Here is a 17,444-nt window from a genome sequence, read left to right on the forward strand (position 1 = left end):
ATTTCCGATTCCTTTGGGGTTGGGATGACCCCAGGAGTTAGATCTAATAAACCCTATATATATTGCCTGTAACGGTCATTATATGATTCTGAAAACCCTATATTATTATCTTTGTACGTTTTCAAGTTATAACCATTTACAATAGAGTCTAAGAATTTTCCCATAAGGTTTAATGTTAGACCCCACGACCTTTTGACACCCCCCCCCCCCCACCCCACCCCCCCCCCCCCCCCCCCCCCCGAACATCATATGAGAATTGAAAATATGCATGCCTATCTAGAGTTTTGTACAATTCTGTTCAGCCATCTCGGAGAAACGCGACGGACAAGTTCAGAGCGGGAAAGAAGAAGAGACTACAAAAACAACAAGTCTCCAAACTTCGTTTGAGAGACTTTATAAAGAAAATTCATATTTTTAACCGGGTTTTCCAGTTTGGAAAAATCGGTTATTAAAATGGTGAAAAGGGCGGGCGGCTGCCAAAAGGGTATCCTCATTGTACGGATAATTCCTCCTACAGTTTTCAAGATAGGAAGTTGTTCTTTTGCAGATCAATTGTACATATATTAGAGGTGTGCATATTGCTAGGATTTTGATTTCAGATAATTTATCAAAAATATACCAGCTTTTGAACTTAGTCATTTTTTGCCAATTCATGCGCCATGAGCACAAATATAAACGTTATCACGTGTTTAGAGTAGATTAAATGTCTTTATGAAAAATATCTTACATTACCAATTTGATATGTACTTTTTGAAAACATTCATTGATATATATCTACCGGTACTACTTATTAAACATGGATAATAACAAATTTAGCTCACTGAGACGAGGCATCACATGAGACCACCTTTATCATGTGTGAAAATCACTTTATGATCTTGGATATTCATGGATACTGTTTTGACACAATATCGTATATATTATACAATTATTGCAGGGTCTTCCATCCGAATTTTTTCAGACCATGAGCTACAGACCTGCAGCTATCATTTTACACGCTTTATTCGCACCTATCTTCATTGACCACCCCATTAAAATATAAATTGAAATCAATTTCAAAATTACCCCATGACAATAACAAACTTGTGGTACATGGTTAGGATGTTTTTGTTACGAATACCACCCCACACCCACACCCCCCCCAAAAAAAAAAAACAAGCAAGCAAACAATTTTAAAAGAGATAGAAACCATTCGAGTCAACAAATCAACAAAATTGAATGGAACAAATTATAACCACATAAAAATTCAGAGCTCTTTATTTAAATAGTTTTGTTCTTGAAAAATACAGCAGGGCTTTTGAACTCCGATGTGTAATTGAAATGCAAATACACTGTACATGCTTTTACCGCTGCCCTTTTATGAAGTTTTATAAATATTACAATCATACTAACGATGTTGTGTTTTGTTAATAACACAAGGATCTTTAAATTACTTCAAGTTTTCATACAAAGGTCTCTGTTTTAATAACTCCAAATGCTAAACAATTTGGTTCTTTCATTATCAGACAAGAAATTAATATTCTCGAAAATGAGTTGGTTAATTATTACGACTCATTCATGGAACAGGTTAACTAATAGAGCCAGTCCGAACCCGATGCATATATATATTTGATCTATATTTTTAATAATATTTTTTATATCTAAATGAAACATTTTACCAAATTTTGTGTTTTTGAAATAGTGTAAAAGACACGACTTGAAAAATTCAAATATTAATCAAACAACGCAATTTGTACATGAGGTAGGTATTTTCTTTGAAAATGTACATTGTTTCCGTATATTAGGTGTCCCGGAAACTAAGGGCGCCTGCAGCAAGTCCAAGTTGTGACAAGCTCTTTGGGGGAATATATATAACATTTTAAATGGTTTTGATGGTAGTATAACTTTGACAGGTGGCTTAAAAAAATCAAGAATGATGACATCATGATTATACGGCGTAGTCGGCATTAACTTTACAAAAACCGCCAATTTCCTTGGACGTGTAAAACCGTTTTCTCTTTCGATTTTGAATACAAATACTAATGTACGTCTTAAATAAAATATAATACAATGGCATCAGACGATCGTTTTTCAATGACAACTGAGAAGTACTTAGGTAAGCAAAAAACAAACCATATCGTACAATCTCTCTCTCTCTCTCTCTCTCTTTCTCTCTCTCTCTCTCTCTCACACACACACACACAAACACATTGCATGTTGTATGAATAAGAATATAGACTTACTTTTCAGCAAGGCATCAAGTTCTTGTTTATATGGAGGATGCAGTTGCCCAATTGTTAGAACACAGGGAGGAAAACTCCAAAATCAACCCCATTAAATTCTTATGTGAATAGTAAGTCAATGTGCATTCATTTCTATGATAATTGATAAATATATTTTTTTTGTACACCAATTCTGGCAGTGCTGCTAAAATACTAACTTCGTGTAGATTCAATGGTTAAAAAGATCCACAAAATCAATTATCAAATTTATAAGCAACTGAAAGATTCTTATAATAATAATTTTACAAGTTTTACTATTTAGTTTCAATAGTGTCAGAGATGGAAACCACACAATGTTCAGAGAATACAGTTACATCCATGCAACACCACACAACAGAGCATCATTTGTTCGCCTTTTCTGGAAATGCTACCGACAAATAGGAAAGAAAGGAGGTATATGTCACTTCAGGTTTACTCCGTTTTATTTTTCTTGATCGAGACATCACATAACTGTGGTCAGTGTTTTTATATTCAAACCAGACAAGGATCGCAGAGAAATCTTTATCTTGCTACTACAAATCCTTAGCAACAAGAATATTTTTTTTTCATTTTATATTGCACTTTTCTCCATATCCTGAAATGGAAATCATCAGTTTGACTACGGATTTTTGACTCAAATGTTTTGTGAAGAAAGGACTCATTCTCAGTTAAATATGAGAGCTAAATTTCTTATTGAAAACCACACACAATTTTAGATGTATTAATATGTAAAAACAAATGTACGGTAATATACATGCAAATCTACAGTTGCATCAAATGTCTACCTATATTGTAAAACAAATATGTGGATAATATTCAACATGACTCTTATTGTCATGTGTATCATTACAGATTTATTAAGTATACAGGAGTACCATTCTCTGCTGTCCCTCCTCTGTTCAGACTTTCCTTTTGAACCAGTTCAAAAAACAGCTAAGTAAGTTATACATAAACTCCATCTGAATGTTAAGAATGTGTTAATCAATATGACTCATTTCCATTTTGTTTATTTTTTATATTGAAAGATTAATTGAGTAATATCCTAAATCATATGCTGTGTAATTGAAAAGTATATCTGAGCTCTTAGTAAATATTTCTTGAACAATTTTCCTTATTTGAAATTATTCAATATATTTTGAAATATGTTGGAAAATTCCTAGGTAAACTTCCCTTGAATTATGCATTTTGTTCTGTAACTTACAATATGATGATTAATGAAGTTATAGTAACATGTTTCCTTTTATAATCTTTCAGAATAATTCTACTAGATGATGCTTTGGACTGCTTGATCTCGTTTTCTGATTTTATCTACGCCTTCCAAGTGCAGTTTTATTTTGAAGGTAATTATACATAATTACTGATTTCAGGAACCTGCCATCAACATGTATATTCATCCTGCTCGATGAGAGCCTAAAATCTATGTCAAGTGTCATTGCCAATCAATCAGAGAAATATATTTTCTCTCCCCTTGGACAAGTCTGGCTGAAACTTTTAATAGGCTACAAGGGGTACATTGACCTTGAACCAAATATAGAGAACAATGTTAAAAACTATCTCCTTGTAATATCTTTGTCCTTAGTTTATGTCCACTCCAAGTGGCATTATCTGGCAAATACCATTATTTCGCCCAAAGAGTGTGTTAGGATTAAGGGTTTGTTATGACCTTGAACAAAGCTCATGGGCCAAAGTGTAAGTCAAAGCTACCACAAATAACTCTCTTACAGAATTCATTGAGAAGAGTCATGAGATGTACCAGTCCCTGCACCAGACCCAGAGGAGCCCCAGGGACCCTGTGGTGGTCCCCTCAGGCAGTGATGACACAAAGGTCCACCAGAACAGTCACCACCCTGGGGACGGGGTGGACGCCACCCAGTACTTCCGTGCAATATACCCTCTCTGTGATAGGTCTAACTTCAGGTGAGTTTATCTGCTCTGTTAATGGATGGTTACAATTGCCTTGTAGAAAGGACATGTATTTGTTGTGTAAGTATGAGTGATGTTGTGATTGCTTATAACCTGTTGATTTCTCTTACTGAGGAAATACATGTTTTTGTGTTTATAATTCAGTTTGTGTTACATGTATATAAAGAAAATATACTTTTTTTTAATTTTCAGCACTCCTCCTGTGAATGTCCTGAAAGAAATCTTGTTTAACATCCCAAGAGTATCATTCTATGGCTTCCTAATGGCTATAGCAAAAAGTGAACGAATTAATGAACACATAGGTATGGATAAAGGTTACACCGTTACTCTTCAACTCTGGACTGCTTTACATTCAGAGACAGAAAACTTGTGTATTTAAATTTTGATAAATATTATTTCAATTCAATCTTCATCACTGGAGATATCAAACAAGCAAGACAGTGATTTTTGTCCCCCGCCGCAACGCGGAGCGGGGACATAGAAATGCCGGGCGTCCGTCCGTGTTTCCGTCCGTCACACTTTTTTGTAAGCGCTCTCATGCCTACAAATTTTGACGGATTTTCATTGAATTTATACCAAATGTTTATACCACTATTATCTTGGTCAAATTCGAAAATCAGCATTGGTTGATACTTTTTATTGGAATTATGGGACTTTGTGACCTTGTAAGCTCTCTCACGCTCTCATGCATACAAATTTTGACGGATTTTCATTAAATTTATACCAAATGTTTATACCACTAATACTTTGGTCAAGTTCTATAGATTGTAGTATTTTGGATATATTTGCGACAGGAAAAATAGGGAAAAAAATGGGTGGTGGGGGTAAAAAAATGTTCCTCCCAACCTCCCCACACATTTAATTCTGGAACAGCCCTGAATGCAATTTCATATACAGTATACTAGTATACTGCTTGACCGGCGGGGGACCAGGAATTCTATATTTGTTTTTTTTTTAGATTGAATGTTTAATATGTACATATTGCATTTTTTTGTGCTGAAGGAAACATACCGGTATTGAATTAAGTTACCCAGTGCGAGTGATATTAAGGGTTGACAACCCTCTCTCTTTAAGAATAGAAAACTCAAACAGGTTTTGTAAAGTTTTCTCTAAAAAACACGCTTATAACGAAGTGTTAGGTACGGCCGATTTTATTTCTTTATAAGCGCATTTTGTTATATGTATATCCATCAAGTTTACAACTTGTAAGAAAGTCACAGGGAATGAAAGTCACTTCTCTGTAAGCATTAATTCATTATAAGCATGTTCACTATAACCGTGTTTTACGGTATAAAAACTTATTCAGCCTGATCTTGAAATTTCAGGTCGACTGCCATCCAAGGCGGAGTTACTGGAAGGAGCGGATGCTGATTTGACAGTGTAAGCTTTCTCTAATAACTTCACTAACTAACCTCTGCACAGAACAAATTTTTTTCCATAATCTGGATTAGTTGAGACTTTGGTGTGCGTGTATAAACTCACAGCGTTAACACTCCCCACCATACAGCTCAGTGCTGGGGGTTCTAACCGGTACCCACTAACCTGTCCAGTGGTTGAACATTTTAGATCCAAGTATTTGTGCTTTATGTAATGATTTTCATTGAGTGAATTTGAAGTGATTTAATTTAGAACAAGACCCCTTGTGCTGGGTTGCAGAGTTAACAATGAGAACAGTTTTATATCATTTTAACTTTAATTAAAAATTTAAAAGTGTGTGAATTTGCTGTTAGATTTTGTATTGCATGTACTTCTCCATATCCTTCAAAGATTAAAGATATTTTAAACACTCTGCATGTTCACCTAATGTTATTTTTTTAACAGCCACAAAATCTTATAAACAAGTCAATAACACAAAGGACCCCAACTTTCTTCAACTGCATGTTTTAAGCACTATCAAAATTGCATGTATTGGGTTGCCATTTGCTCTGACAACTAAAACCAACAATATTGCATGCTTGAAATACCACCTGCAGTTTTTTGCAGTGAATTTGGTCATACCTTACTGATTTTCAATTGTATTGATACCATATGTGTTGATAATTTTGATGACTGTTTTCAGACAAGAGGCGGCCATTCAAAATCATGTCAGGTAATTTTGTGCAAACGCAAGTTCTTATTGCACAGTTCATACTAAAAAGAAAAGGAGAACAAACCAGTTTCCTGTCTTTTTTGTGTTATGTTGTTTATTAACAAACGATTTCAAATCAGAAAATTTCATAAAAGCTTTAATTTTAGATGTGGATATATCTAAGCAGAGATACATTTCGTACAATTTTCATAGAGCTTTAATAGAAATTGAATCAAGCTTTATAATATAGTTAAAAATAGGGAAGGAATTGGGAAGGGGAGATTGAGAAATGCCAAGATAGAGAATGTTGTTGAAAGTTGATTTACAGATTAAGAAACATGTAATATGAATAGTGTAGTTAACCATGTAGTAAATGCAGAAATATAATGCCAATTAATACACATATTAGTAGAATTTACCTTTAATTATGATAATTTCAACATTATTTTATAGTGCGCTAGATGAATAAGTCTAGACATTAAAGACTAACTTACAAACTCAGAGGCAGTGTCCTCTCTCTCTTCTTATGATTTCTGTGTATATATATACTAGCTCTATACCCTATTGTACCATATACATGTATATATAATTCCCCCCTTGTTGAAGTGTTACACCACATGGAGTGAATTCTTACAAGCACCTGTTCACAAGCTTTATGGAATAATTATATATCATTCCCCTCTCTATGTTGTTGTGTGACCGTTTCTTGATATATGACATAATTTATTTGAATTTCAGGTTAAAAGCTTGTCTGTATTATTTGTATATAATACAAACCTGACATGGTTCATAGTTTGTCACTGAATTGAATTTACCGTCTCTCACCATTACTTGGTCCTGAAAAAATTATTAATTTGTATGTTCACAATATGATTGTACAAATGACAATGTATGGTATCGTAGTTATTTTCAGCTAAGATTATTTTACATTCGAAGTTCATTTTTTTCATAAAGTGAGCAACTTCACCCCACAAACATTTCACTCAAGTTCATTGCTCTGTACTTTCTCTTATCAATTTTCACAGTGAGCGCACCGATGGTAAATAATGACTTTGATCAGGGTGGGGTATTTGTTTTAGTTTGGTATAATCAAATCATCCTCTTTGTAGTATGTTGTAGAACTTTACAGTCGAGAAAAAAAAATCTCCACCCAAAGTACCAGTAAATACATATATGCAGTCATTCCTGTTGAGAGTGTGAAAAACAGGAAGACAAGCTCATCTCTATTCCATACTTTTCTCTTATCAGCAATAATTAAATAGTCTTGTAACTGATGCTCAGGTGACCCATAGGGCCCATGGGCATTCAAATGCCCATTTGTCTGCATTATAGTGCTAAAGATAACATGACTGACTGTCTGAGTAAATGTGTTCCATTAAGTTTTAACTTTTTACCGACATTATTTTAGGGTCAAAGGTCAACTTTGAAGGTTGTGTAAATATTTCTAATGTTTTAGATAGATATAAATCCTAGTTTAATAGCGATATATCTAAGTAGAATGTCGGGAAAAATTTTTTTTACCATACATAAAATATCTGCTGTAGCTAGGACAATAGAATTGGTATTATGCATTTTCTGGTTCTTCTATCACTCCATATTTAGGTCTTATGGTGTTCAGTAAATTTATAGGGTGTATGAAAAAATAGAATACTGTTGCAATTTTATAGCATTTAACTTATAAAGGCCATGCATGTCTGTTTCTCATTTGAGAAACAATATTATGCAATTTTCCGAACAAAGGACAAAATTTTAAGTCCTTCAACATGAGCAATGCCAATTAATGAACAATTTTGTATGGTATGAAAGATGACTACCGGTAAATGAAGTTTCATGCAATCAATCCATGTTTAAAAGTCTTTAGACACAATGTTATTGTTGAAGTTGGTTTGAAATTGGGTCGAAAATTATGTTATCATGCAGTGATGTTATTCCAATTTGACAGAAAACTAAAAATATCAAATCATTCTTTTTCATTGGAAAGATCAAACCATTCTTTTTCATAATTGACAATCTAATCAACTTTTTAAATCCAAGTCTTTATAAGAAACTGGGTTGTCAATTTTTAACCTTGGGAAAAAGGTATACTATATAGCTATTCCAAAGATTATATGTTTTATGGGTTTTTATGTAACAACCTATTTTTAAATACATGAAGTGAATCCATACAATTCCTTTATACCAAATGTCAACATTTTTCTTGTTGTTCATGACATTCTGTATGGTACGTACTATCGATAAGTGGGTTAATAATGTATTATTTGTCCATGGGACATTATCTGTGCCTCTTGTGGAATTCCTTCTTTTTTTTAAGTACCGGTACAACATATTCCATGTACTTGATAGTCTAGAATTAACTGTAAAGAGAAAGACTTTTAAAACCATTTGATGCTTTAACTCTTGCTTTTTATCTACTGTAGGTTTTGGTGGAGGGAATCGTTCAGTTTTGATTTATTTGAAATGTTCTTTTTAGCCTTATAATACATGTACTTCTTTTAAAATTAACCACTAAGCAAGGATTTTAGTTATAATACCCAAGCCTTAAAATAAGCTTTTCTGATCAAAATTTAATTGTCATATGTCTGTAAGTGTTAGCTTTGGCTTTAACATTTTACGTTTTCATTTTCTTCTCCAGAACTTAACTGAGCAAATTTCACAAAACATGAACAGCTTTTAAGTTTGTTTAAATAATGGAAAGGGGAGATAATTATAGATATAATCAAATATGTAGAAAATGATAAATATAGTGGCCTGAATATTCAAAATCTTCTCAGAACCAATAATCAGATTACATAACTTTCCTCAAATGAACCCAATTTAAGTTTGTTCAAACTATGAACCATTTGTTTGAGTAAGTAATTATCCATATAGTTACTCACTTCAATAATTGTTGTTCAGGTGAGCAATTTGGCTCATAGGCCTCTTTACAAAATTTACATATTTTGTCCATATATGTATGTTTTTTTTCACTTTTAATCAATTTTTCATATTGTTAATCTCTTCTATCAATTAAAAAAAATTATGCAATGTCTATATCCCTCAGCAAACTGGTATCATTTAATATCAATTAATAGGTGCTTCTTTTGAAGGGATTTTGATGCCTATTAAGTTATAGAATATAATAAGATAAGAATCATTAAAATTTAATTTAAGGTGTAAAAAGCAACTCTAGACCTACAAAATGATCACATTAAATCACCTGAGGGATGGACAGCATAGAGTTTTAATCAAACAAGTGTAATTTCTTTCCTCTAATTTCCAGTTCACTGTTCACCATTCTAACACATGTATATTTCTGTAATTTATAAATTTCTTTTGTACAGTGTGTATGAAAAAGAGAATCATTCAGTTTTTTGTGCGTTAATTGGTATTACCCTGGTACGTTCAAAATGATGAAGGCTAATTACAGACAATATTTAGTTAGCTACTTGCTTACAAGTACAATACAAAGCTAATACATGTACATATACAGTCTTAAGTAGGTATTGTTTATTCCAGTTTTGAATGGCATAGATCTATATTAATTTCATTTATATATATATATATATAAACAGTGTCCAAGTCTGTAACTTGTAGCTATTGCATGTTAATAGTAAAATATGTGTTTATTAACATGTTTTTTAAGTGTATAGTCTGACATGTTAATTATTGGTAACAATATTAGCTAGTACTTGTTGACACTGTTCAGTTTAAATGACATATGTTAGATTCAACTCTACAACATGTTTGATGTGACATGACCTGTTGAATGCAACACAAATGTAAAATTTATCAAATGAATTGACATGTACAACTGACATAATGACCCGCCATGCATTTGTGGCATGATAACATGTTTCCAATAGTTAAGCTATTTGCTTTGGGTATTCATGGCTTTCTTCTCTTCCATTTAGCCCCACAGTAAGATTAAGTAACAGTACCACAGCTAGCAGCAAGTCCAAGGGTCACCCCATTTCTGCCACCACCCCCTCAGATGCCCCTCAGAATGTGTACCCCACTCAGAGACCCCCCTCAGCCAATCAACGAAAAACCCCACCGTCACGCACTGGGGCAGTGAACCACTCGATGAAGATTAAAAGGGGGACTGTGAAAAAAGACAGTACAGATGAGAGTAGTTCTGACGACACGGACGATTCCTCAGACACTAATTAAGCCCATCACGGAGCTTAAAACTTTATTTATTGTTATCACATTATATAACGGAATACTTCCCTTGCATTGTTGATTTTAGTGCCACTACATCCATTTTTACATGATGTTTTGTGAACACACTAAAAATTGCATGCAAGTCAAGTTTTTCATGCATGTTTATGTTTGTACATCCATGTACAAGTAAATTATACAGTTTTCTTCCAAAGTACTGTGGTTTAAAAACCAAGCAATATACTTTATCCACAGCAGAATTAATTGGATTTGTTAGCATATTTGCGTTTGTGAAAATCTGAATTGAGATTGTTATGTTCTGGTTTTCTGTGCATTAATTAAAACCATATTATACCAGTAATTCATTTTGGATTTGTTGTGAATTTACATATATAATATTTTAATGTTGTCGTATGATAAGTACATGTGTATTACTATTAAGTAATCTGGTGGCTATTAAGCAATTGTCCATCCCATGGAGTGTTAGAAATAATAGGCCAAGATTATGTACATACTCCGACATATGTATTATATAAAAAGATTCACAGAAACCATGGGCTTGGATCTAGTTTCCAGACTACCCGGTACTAATACTTAGCAGGGAAGACTTTCAAATTTAATGCAAGAATAACAGGCATATACCATTGTATTTTAAAAAGATAGAACATAAAAACAATCATACTTTCTAAAATTTATTTCCTCTTTTATACAAGGTGCACGTTCATGAACTTTTCCCCACAATAAACATCATACATGCCATCTAAAGGCATGTCTAATAATGGGTAATAAAACACAAAACGATATTGAATACAAAATGATGATTTTTGTCATCCATAAATACTTTTAATTAAATCTGTTTTAAAAAGCTATTAAATGCAAACAATTTAATGCAGTTTTAAGTATTTGAAAAATGTGAAATCAGCATTAAACTAGCAACTTTATTGAAAGAGCTTAATTTTAACATAGCCATCAGAATAACATAAATTAGTCCCTTCTATTCACAAATCACACACGATTCTTGTTGTTTCAAAAATCAAATTGGGTTTAATAAATCTATATCCTTGTATTTTATCTATATCATCAAAAATTTCGTGTTTCCAAGAAATAATAGTAACCCACAATGTAAACAAGAGTCAAACATACGTTCATAATATCTCCTTTCTTATTTACGTGACCATTGGTCTCGGATACAAAGCTTCCTTGTATTTCCACAAATGTACAAGACATTTCTTATCAAACTCCTTCAGAAGGATCAAATAAGATGGATACTAGTAATAATAAATTGTATCTGATCCAACGTTGACCTGAAACACTAACTGACCAAAAAGGCCGCAGGTTGTGTATCTTAACTTTCAAAAGAATTATATATTAATGTATTTATCTGTAGAAAGAAAATGGTTTGCTTGCGATACACAACTTACGGCCTTTGTAGTTTAACATAGGTAGTGGACTCCATTCGGTTCGTTGTCAAGAAGAAAAGAAATTAAGTATTCATTTACTCTGCATCAGTTTCTGGTTATTAAAAAATTAAAGCTGGGTAGTACAATGTGCTACCGCTGTAGAAATGTCCAAAGAGTCTGATACAGAGTGAAATGAATGCAAAGTTTCTGATCATCTATCGGTCCTCTTCACTGGTCCTCAATCACCATCGCTGACCACGCCCTCTTCCCCTCCATCCTCCTCTTCTGTAGCCTCCTCCTCCTCCTCTTCCTCTCTGGCCTGAAATTAAACAATCACAATCAAAAATATTTATCAAAACTGATAAAATGCCAAAACATGAACATGTATAATAAATATTTTAAGTAACTTTTGAATCATACTTAAAATGTGTTTTTAGAAAATGAAAATTTATTAAAAGGTAAATCGACCAATTTTTCTCCTGGAAAAAATAATGAATAAGGAAAATTATTTTGTGATTTTTACCTTGGGATCTGGTCTCGTTTGACTCAAAGGTGCCTGCTTTTTCACTGAACTTCCCACTTGGAGGATGATAGATGGATCTGTCTTGTTTGTGTGGCTTTTTGCCACCAGCCCCATTGGTCTCAAATGTGATAGGGGTTCTCTTTTGTCTAAAAATAAAAACATCAATACTGAGACACAATTAAACTCAACATACATGTACATGAATTAATAAGCCTTTTAACAATAATGATAGTGCACTTACATCATTAGAATAGGAATAATATCAGCACAAAGTATATGTATAAAGCTGTGGAATCATTTAAATTCCTGGGGGCAACTGTGTTTTTTGCTATTTTGTGGGGATGTAATTTTGAGGATGTGTCGATTTTCAGATTCAGTAAAAAACCAACTTGTTCATAATTTGTTTTTATCGTGGATATAAAATTCATGGTTGAAGACTATCTACAAATACGACAAAATTTGATCCACTACGAATTTTAATGATTCCACAGTATGTGGTATTCTACAATCTACATCAACTTACCCAGCTACTGTTTTTGTTGGCGTTACTTTTTCAACAGGTTTCTACAAAGTGATAAAACCAAAATACATGTAATAGGTTTGATTAGCTTTCTAAACATAATGTAAATGTATTCATAATTTGTTAACAAATGAATGATTTAATTCAAAACTTGGAACATATGCAATCAAATATATGAACTCAGTTACATATATTAAATAATTTATTAGTTAATGAATGAAAAAAAAACCACTTGATTCTCACCACCAAAGGTTTCCATGACAATGTGATAACAGACTTAAAAGATGGAGGACTATGGAACAAATCTTTAATCATTGTGTTGATGTTGGATGTAATCTTTAGAGCTGCCACCTTCATCTTGTTCTACAAGTGATCAAATAACTTGCTACTTGTACTAGCATACTTTTAATACTGTAAATTCCTTTATTTACATGACTACTAAATTCTGCAATCCTGCCATTTTGCAACAAATACTTAGTCCTATTTTTTGATAAAATTTCAATAATTTATCAACTGTCAGAAAAAAATAAAAAATGCCGGGAGAATACATTTTTTTTAAAAGATATCTATTCCTTGAACAAATTTACGAATTTACAGTAATACATGTATCTTCACAAATGGTTAATGTAATGCATTTTTTTTTAAGTTTTGCACCACACTGATTTTTTGCAAGTTACAATAGTATACTAAATTCACAGAGGTACAATTTATCAAGGGATTTAGAATTAACTTATCTAGAATATCTGATCCAAAGAATTTATGAGATTATGTTAACCCATCTTAAAACAATGTTAGAAAACTTGAGATAGATATTTTACCTCTTCTTCTTTTAATTCAGTTCCTGTTTTACCCTGAAGGGCCATTCTAAGATGCTTTATATAAACCTGCACCCCTCGTGCAAAATACTGTAATCTGAAATAGAGAGAACATGCACACTGAACAACTGGAATAATGAGTCATCAACTATCACAACCAACTTCTTATGAAATGTAGATAAAATGTAAACAATCAACTTCATTGAATGTAGATACAATACAATATGTTAGCACCCAACTCACCTTATCTTAAAGTCTTTTAACCTTTCTGCGTTTTCCTCGGCAGCCAGAAAGCTGGGTTGTTTGCGACAGAGCTGATGGAAGGCGTACATGAGGCATTCCACAGAGGAGAATGCTAGCTTGGGCTCCCCACTCGCTGACTCATCTTCATTCTCCTCCTCTGGGGGAAGGGGCATGTAAGACTGAAAACAAAGAACAGATCCTCCACTTATGAATGGGTGTTGCTACACACTGACTAGGTCTACTACCTCCAGCTACTCTTTGAAAGCATTATTCAGAGTACATTTTCTATATGTAGAAAATTTCAACAGAGTAATATTACTACTTCTATATGTTTTACAATGGCTGCAGATGACACTTTACTGGGTAGTGTACATGTCTTTGCAATACCAAATACACATGTTTTGTGTTTCTGATGTAACTATAACATTCCGATTCTTCTGAATCAAAATAACCATAAGTACAACAAAACTTCATTTACCAGCACATAATTATGGTTAAAGTATATACAGCTTTAACCATACTCAAAATACTGGATTTATATAAATGCAACAATACATTGAACAAGGGATGCATAAGGACATTAAGGTTAACTTATTATAGCATTATATCTGACCTGGTAGCTTATAAACTTAGATTAAACATGGTTATAAAAAAAACATACATGTATGCAATACCTTCATTTAATGGGCACAATACAGTAATCATTCAACATTTTTAAAGGGTCCCTGTGACTGTTGAATTTAGATCATAACAGTAAAATCATTTTGGTTAAATTTGGAAAAATTGGTTCATTTTATTTTTTTTCCAAAGATTGTTTGCAAAGTAGAGAAAGAACGCTGAACTCAGATCTACATTAGCTGTAAAAAAATTAACATTAGGGAACAGTTATACTCACAATCAGACAATCATACAAGTTCTTAAGACGCTGTTCTAAGTCTTCCAATTCCCCGGTGAATTCTGAGATTTCTGCCATCAGTTTCAGCAACTCCAGTTTACCATTAACTCCATCTTCAGGACTGGCCAGCTGATCAATATGTGGCAAGACATTATCACAAAGATAGCCCACGAAGGCTTTAGAGTGGACGTTTTTCTGTCAAAAAACAAGAGAATCGTGCATCTATAAATTGTAAAACTTTATTAAAAAACACCCCCCCCCCCCCCCCCCCCCGAAAAAAAATAATCACACTAATGAGTACAAAATAAAATGCACACACACCCAAATCATTAAACACTATCATAAAAATAAATGCTTACAGTAAAATGTATCATTTATAATCAAGTTTACACAGTCTCTAGAAAATTAATGCTGGTGAATGATGAATTGTTGTCTTACAGAGAACAGAGGAGCTGCATGTTTGATGCACTGAGTGAGTCTGTCTACACAGTCTGGATCTGATGCCTATAATATACAAACACACATCAATCAAGTAACTGTAATGACAGATCAAAACAAAGTATAAATGGAAATGAAAATAATTTTTTTTTTGGCCATGGAAAATAGATGTCTCTCTGGCAGTTTTAGGAATGAACTGTTGTTCAATGTTTCAAGTATTATAATCTTAAAAGAAGTCAAACAAAAAATTTGTAAATAATGGAACATACTACAAAGGGTTCATCTAGTTCTGCCTGTTCTGTGACAATGTCCACCAACTGTTGTCTCCCTTGGACTGTTGTCATGGATTTCTGACATTTGAGGATTTCCATGATGGCAATAAACTCATCTTTGGTGACATCCTCTAACACCTAGAAAAAGAATAGAATTTCTAATAAGTTTGTGATTAAATACAAAGCTCAATTTATCAAGTAGATGTATGTTTCTCTGTTTACCTGCATTTATTAAAAATTAACAAACTCATATGGTTAGATTTTAGAGTCAAGACATTTCCCCCTTTCTTGCCCTCACTTTTTTGCACATGTTGATGAGCAGTTCCTCAGAGTGACTGTCTAATGTGTCTTCTGGTAAAGTCTTGATTTTTGCTCCCAAAAACTTGATTGCTTTCTCTCTCACTGTTTCATCCTCACCCAAAATTTGACTGAATATTCCATCTAACGAACCTAAAGAAACAAAAGTACATATTCCTCAATAGAAAAACAACATATTTGTTCACTGCACAAGCTGAACATTTTCAAAATATATGTATACAAAAAAGTAAAAATCTAATTTTTGTTTTAGATCAGTGATAACTTAATGTGACTCCTTTTGTATACACAAGGATTAAGGAGCTTGTTTGGATTACAAAGTTTTAACAAAAGTATCTCGCTGTATATGGTCTCCTCTTAAAAAGTACATGTATCAATATATGATTTACAGAGAAAATACATACCTTTGGAATCAAATTTGAAAAGTGTGAGAAAGGAGCTTTGTATGAGATGGTTTTCAGTGGCATCATCTGTTCCCATCAACTGTGTCAGAGCAGACGCAATCTTTGAGACCTGTTCCGGGGCTGACTTACATAACGTAGGTAAATCTTTAATGGCTTGTTTGCGAGTCTATGAAGGAAAAAGAGGGTTTTGTTAAAATTTGTTATCGTTGATGGTTTTTATTACAAAACTATCAGATTTTGATGAATTCTGTTCTTTGAATCTCACAATTTGTTTCCCCTGAACCTTCACAGTTGTTACACATCAAATTTAGTGCATAATGGTTGTTATTTCACAGAAGAAATTTAAAAGATTCAGTATTTTACAAATGACAGATAACAATCATAAAGTAAAGTAGGTGACATAAAAATAACTTCAATAGTATACAAACCATGGGATCATCATCCTCACACAAGTCAAACATAGCGTTGATGGCAGTGCCCGCATGACTTGGGAAATACTTAAAGAAGCGTGTGATGAATTGTGAAGCTAATCTTTTCTCTCCTGGTGATCCCTTTACAGCATTCAGAATTGACAGAAATTCTTCTTCATGCTATATCAAAAAAAAAAAAACAGATATAGAAGAGTAAAAGAAGGCAATTAACACCATTGTTATAGCTCCAATCTCAACGTAACAAAATGCTTATGGTTAGAACTTTACTTGAAATCTATGAAAGCATTTGGGAAAAAAGAAAATAAACAATGAATAAGCTGCATTTCTACTTTCGCTTTTTTATAACAAGAAAAACAAAATGCCGGTTTGAGTAAGATTAGCAGCTTATCCGACGACCGTCTTTTATACCTCTCCTGCTTTTTCTTTAGCGTCCGCTAAAACGCCAAAGTTTTGGTACATAGTTTCTATTGCATCCATTGTTAATCCTTAAGCTGTAATTTTTGCCATAAAACGAGGTAAATATATAAAGTATATCTTCTTATGATCAGCTAAATATTTGATAGCGTGGGTCTAACGACCGGAAGTTGAAATATTTAGGTGTTCCTAATATCAGTAAAATATGGTAAATACACTTCACAAGTTAGTTAACCATGTTAACCGCTCATTGCAAAAATATTTTACTTTTTTCGTTGAACCTACATTATTCTTCTCTATTTTAATAGGATATATCTTCTAAATTTTTTCTCTATTTCTCTACTGAAAGGCGTAGTTTTAATATAAATTCTGTCGGGATTGGCATTCTTTCTATTCCGGTCAT

At 33.1% G+C, this 17,444-nt stretch overlaps 2 protein-coding genes across 3 annotated transcripts; one reads left to right on the forward strand and one right to left on the reverse strand.

The window, feature by feature from the left end:
* The first annotated feature begins 1,372 nt into the window (after positions 1-1,372).
* Positions 1,373-10,732, forward strand: LOC128161298 (centriolar satellite-associated tubulin polyglutamylase complex regulator 1-like). Of its 2 annotated transcripts, XM_052824589.1 has the most exons (10): positions 1,376-2,095; positions 2,230-2,332; positions 2,524-2,654; positions 3,093-3,177; positions 3,495-3,580; positions 3,965-4,157; positions 4,356-4,465; positions 5,489-5,543; positions 6,223-6,252; positions 10,122-10,732. In XM_052824589.1, exons 1-10 carry the CDS (start codon positions 2,050-2,052, stop codon positions 10,378-10,380), a joined length of 1,098 nt encoding a protein of 365 aa, XP_052680549.1. In that variant the 5' UTR covers positions 1,376-2,049; the 3' UTR covers positions 10,381-10,732. The 2 variants fall into 2 exon arrangements, with proteins under 2 accessions (XP_052680621.1, XP_052680549.1); XM_052824661.1 differs by lacking the exon at positions 6,223-6,252 and having other exon boundaries at positions 1,373-2,095.
* A 317-nt stretch (positions 10,733-11,049) lies between these two features.
* On the reverse strand, positions 11,050-17,223 carry LOC128160814 (apoptosis inhibitor 5-like). Its single transcript, XM_052824163.1, has 13 exons — positions 17,036-17,223; positions 16,625-16,786; positions 16,197-16,362; positions 15,776-15,927; positions 15,475-15,615; positions 15,206-15,271; positions 14,768-14,962; positions 13,873-14,051; positions 13,633-13,726; positions 13,058-13,177; positions 12,818-12,858; positions 12,295-12,440; positions 11,050-12,090 (listed from the first exon to the last, which is right to left on the reverse strand). The coding sequence occupies exons 1-13, from the start codon at positions 17,102-17,104 to the stop codon at positions 12,014-12,016; spliced, it is 1,608 nt and encodes a 535-aa protein (XP_052680123.1). The 5' UTR covers positions 17,105-17,223; the 3' UTR covers positions 11,050-12,013.
* Between the last annotated feature and the right edge of the window lie 221 nt (positions 17,224-17,444).

This window comes from Crassostrea angulata, chromosome 1 (genome assembly GCF_025612915.1).
Source record: "Crassostrea angulata isolate pt1a10 chromosome 1, ASM2561291v2, whole genome shotgun sequence".
In the NCBI taxonomy this organism is placed as follows: domain Eukaryota; kingdom Metazoa; phylum Mollusca; class Bivalvia; order Ostreida; family Ostreidae; genus Magallana; species Magallana angulata.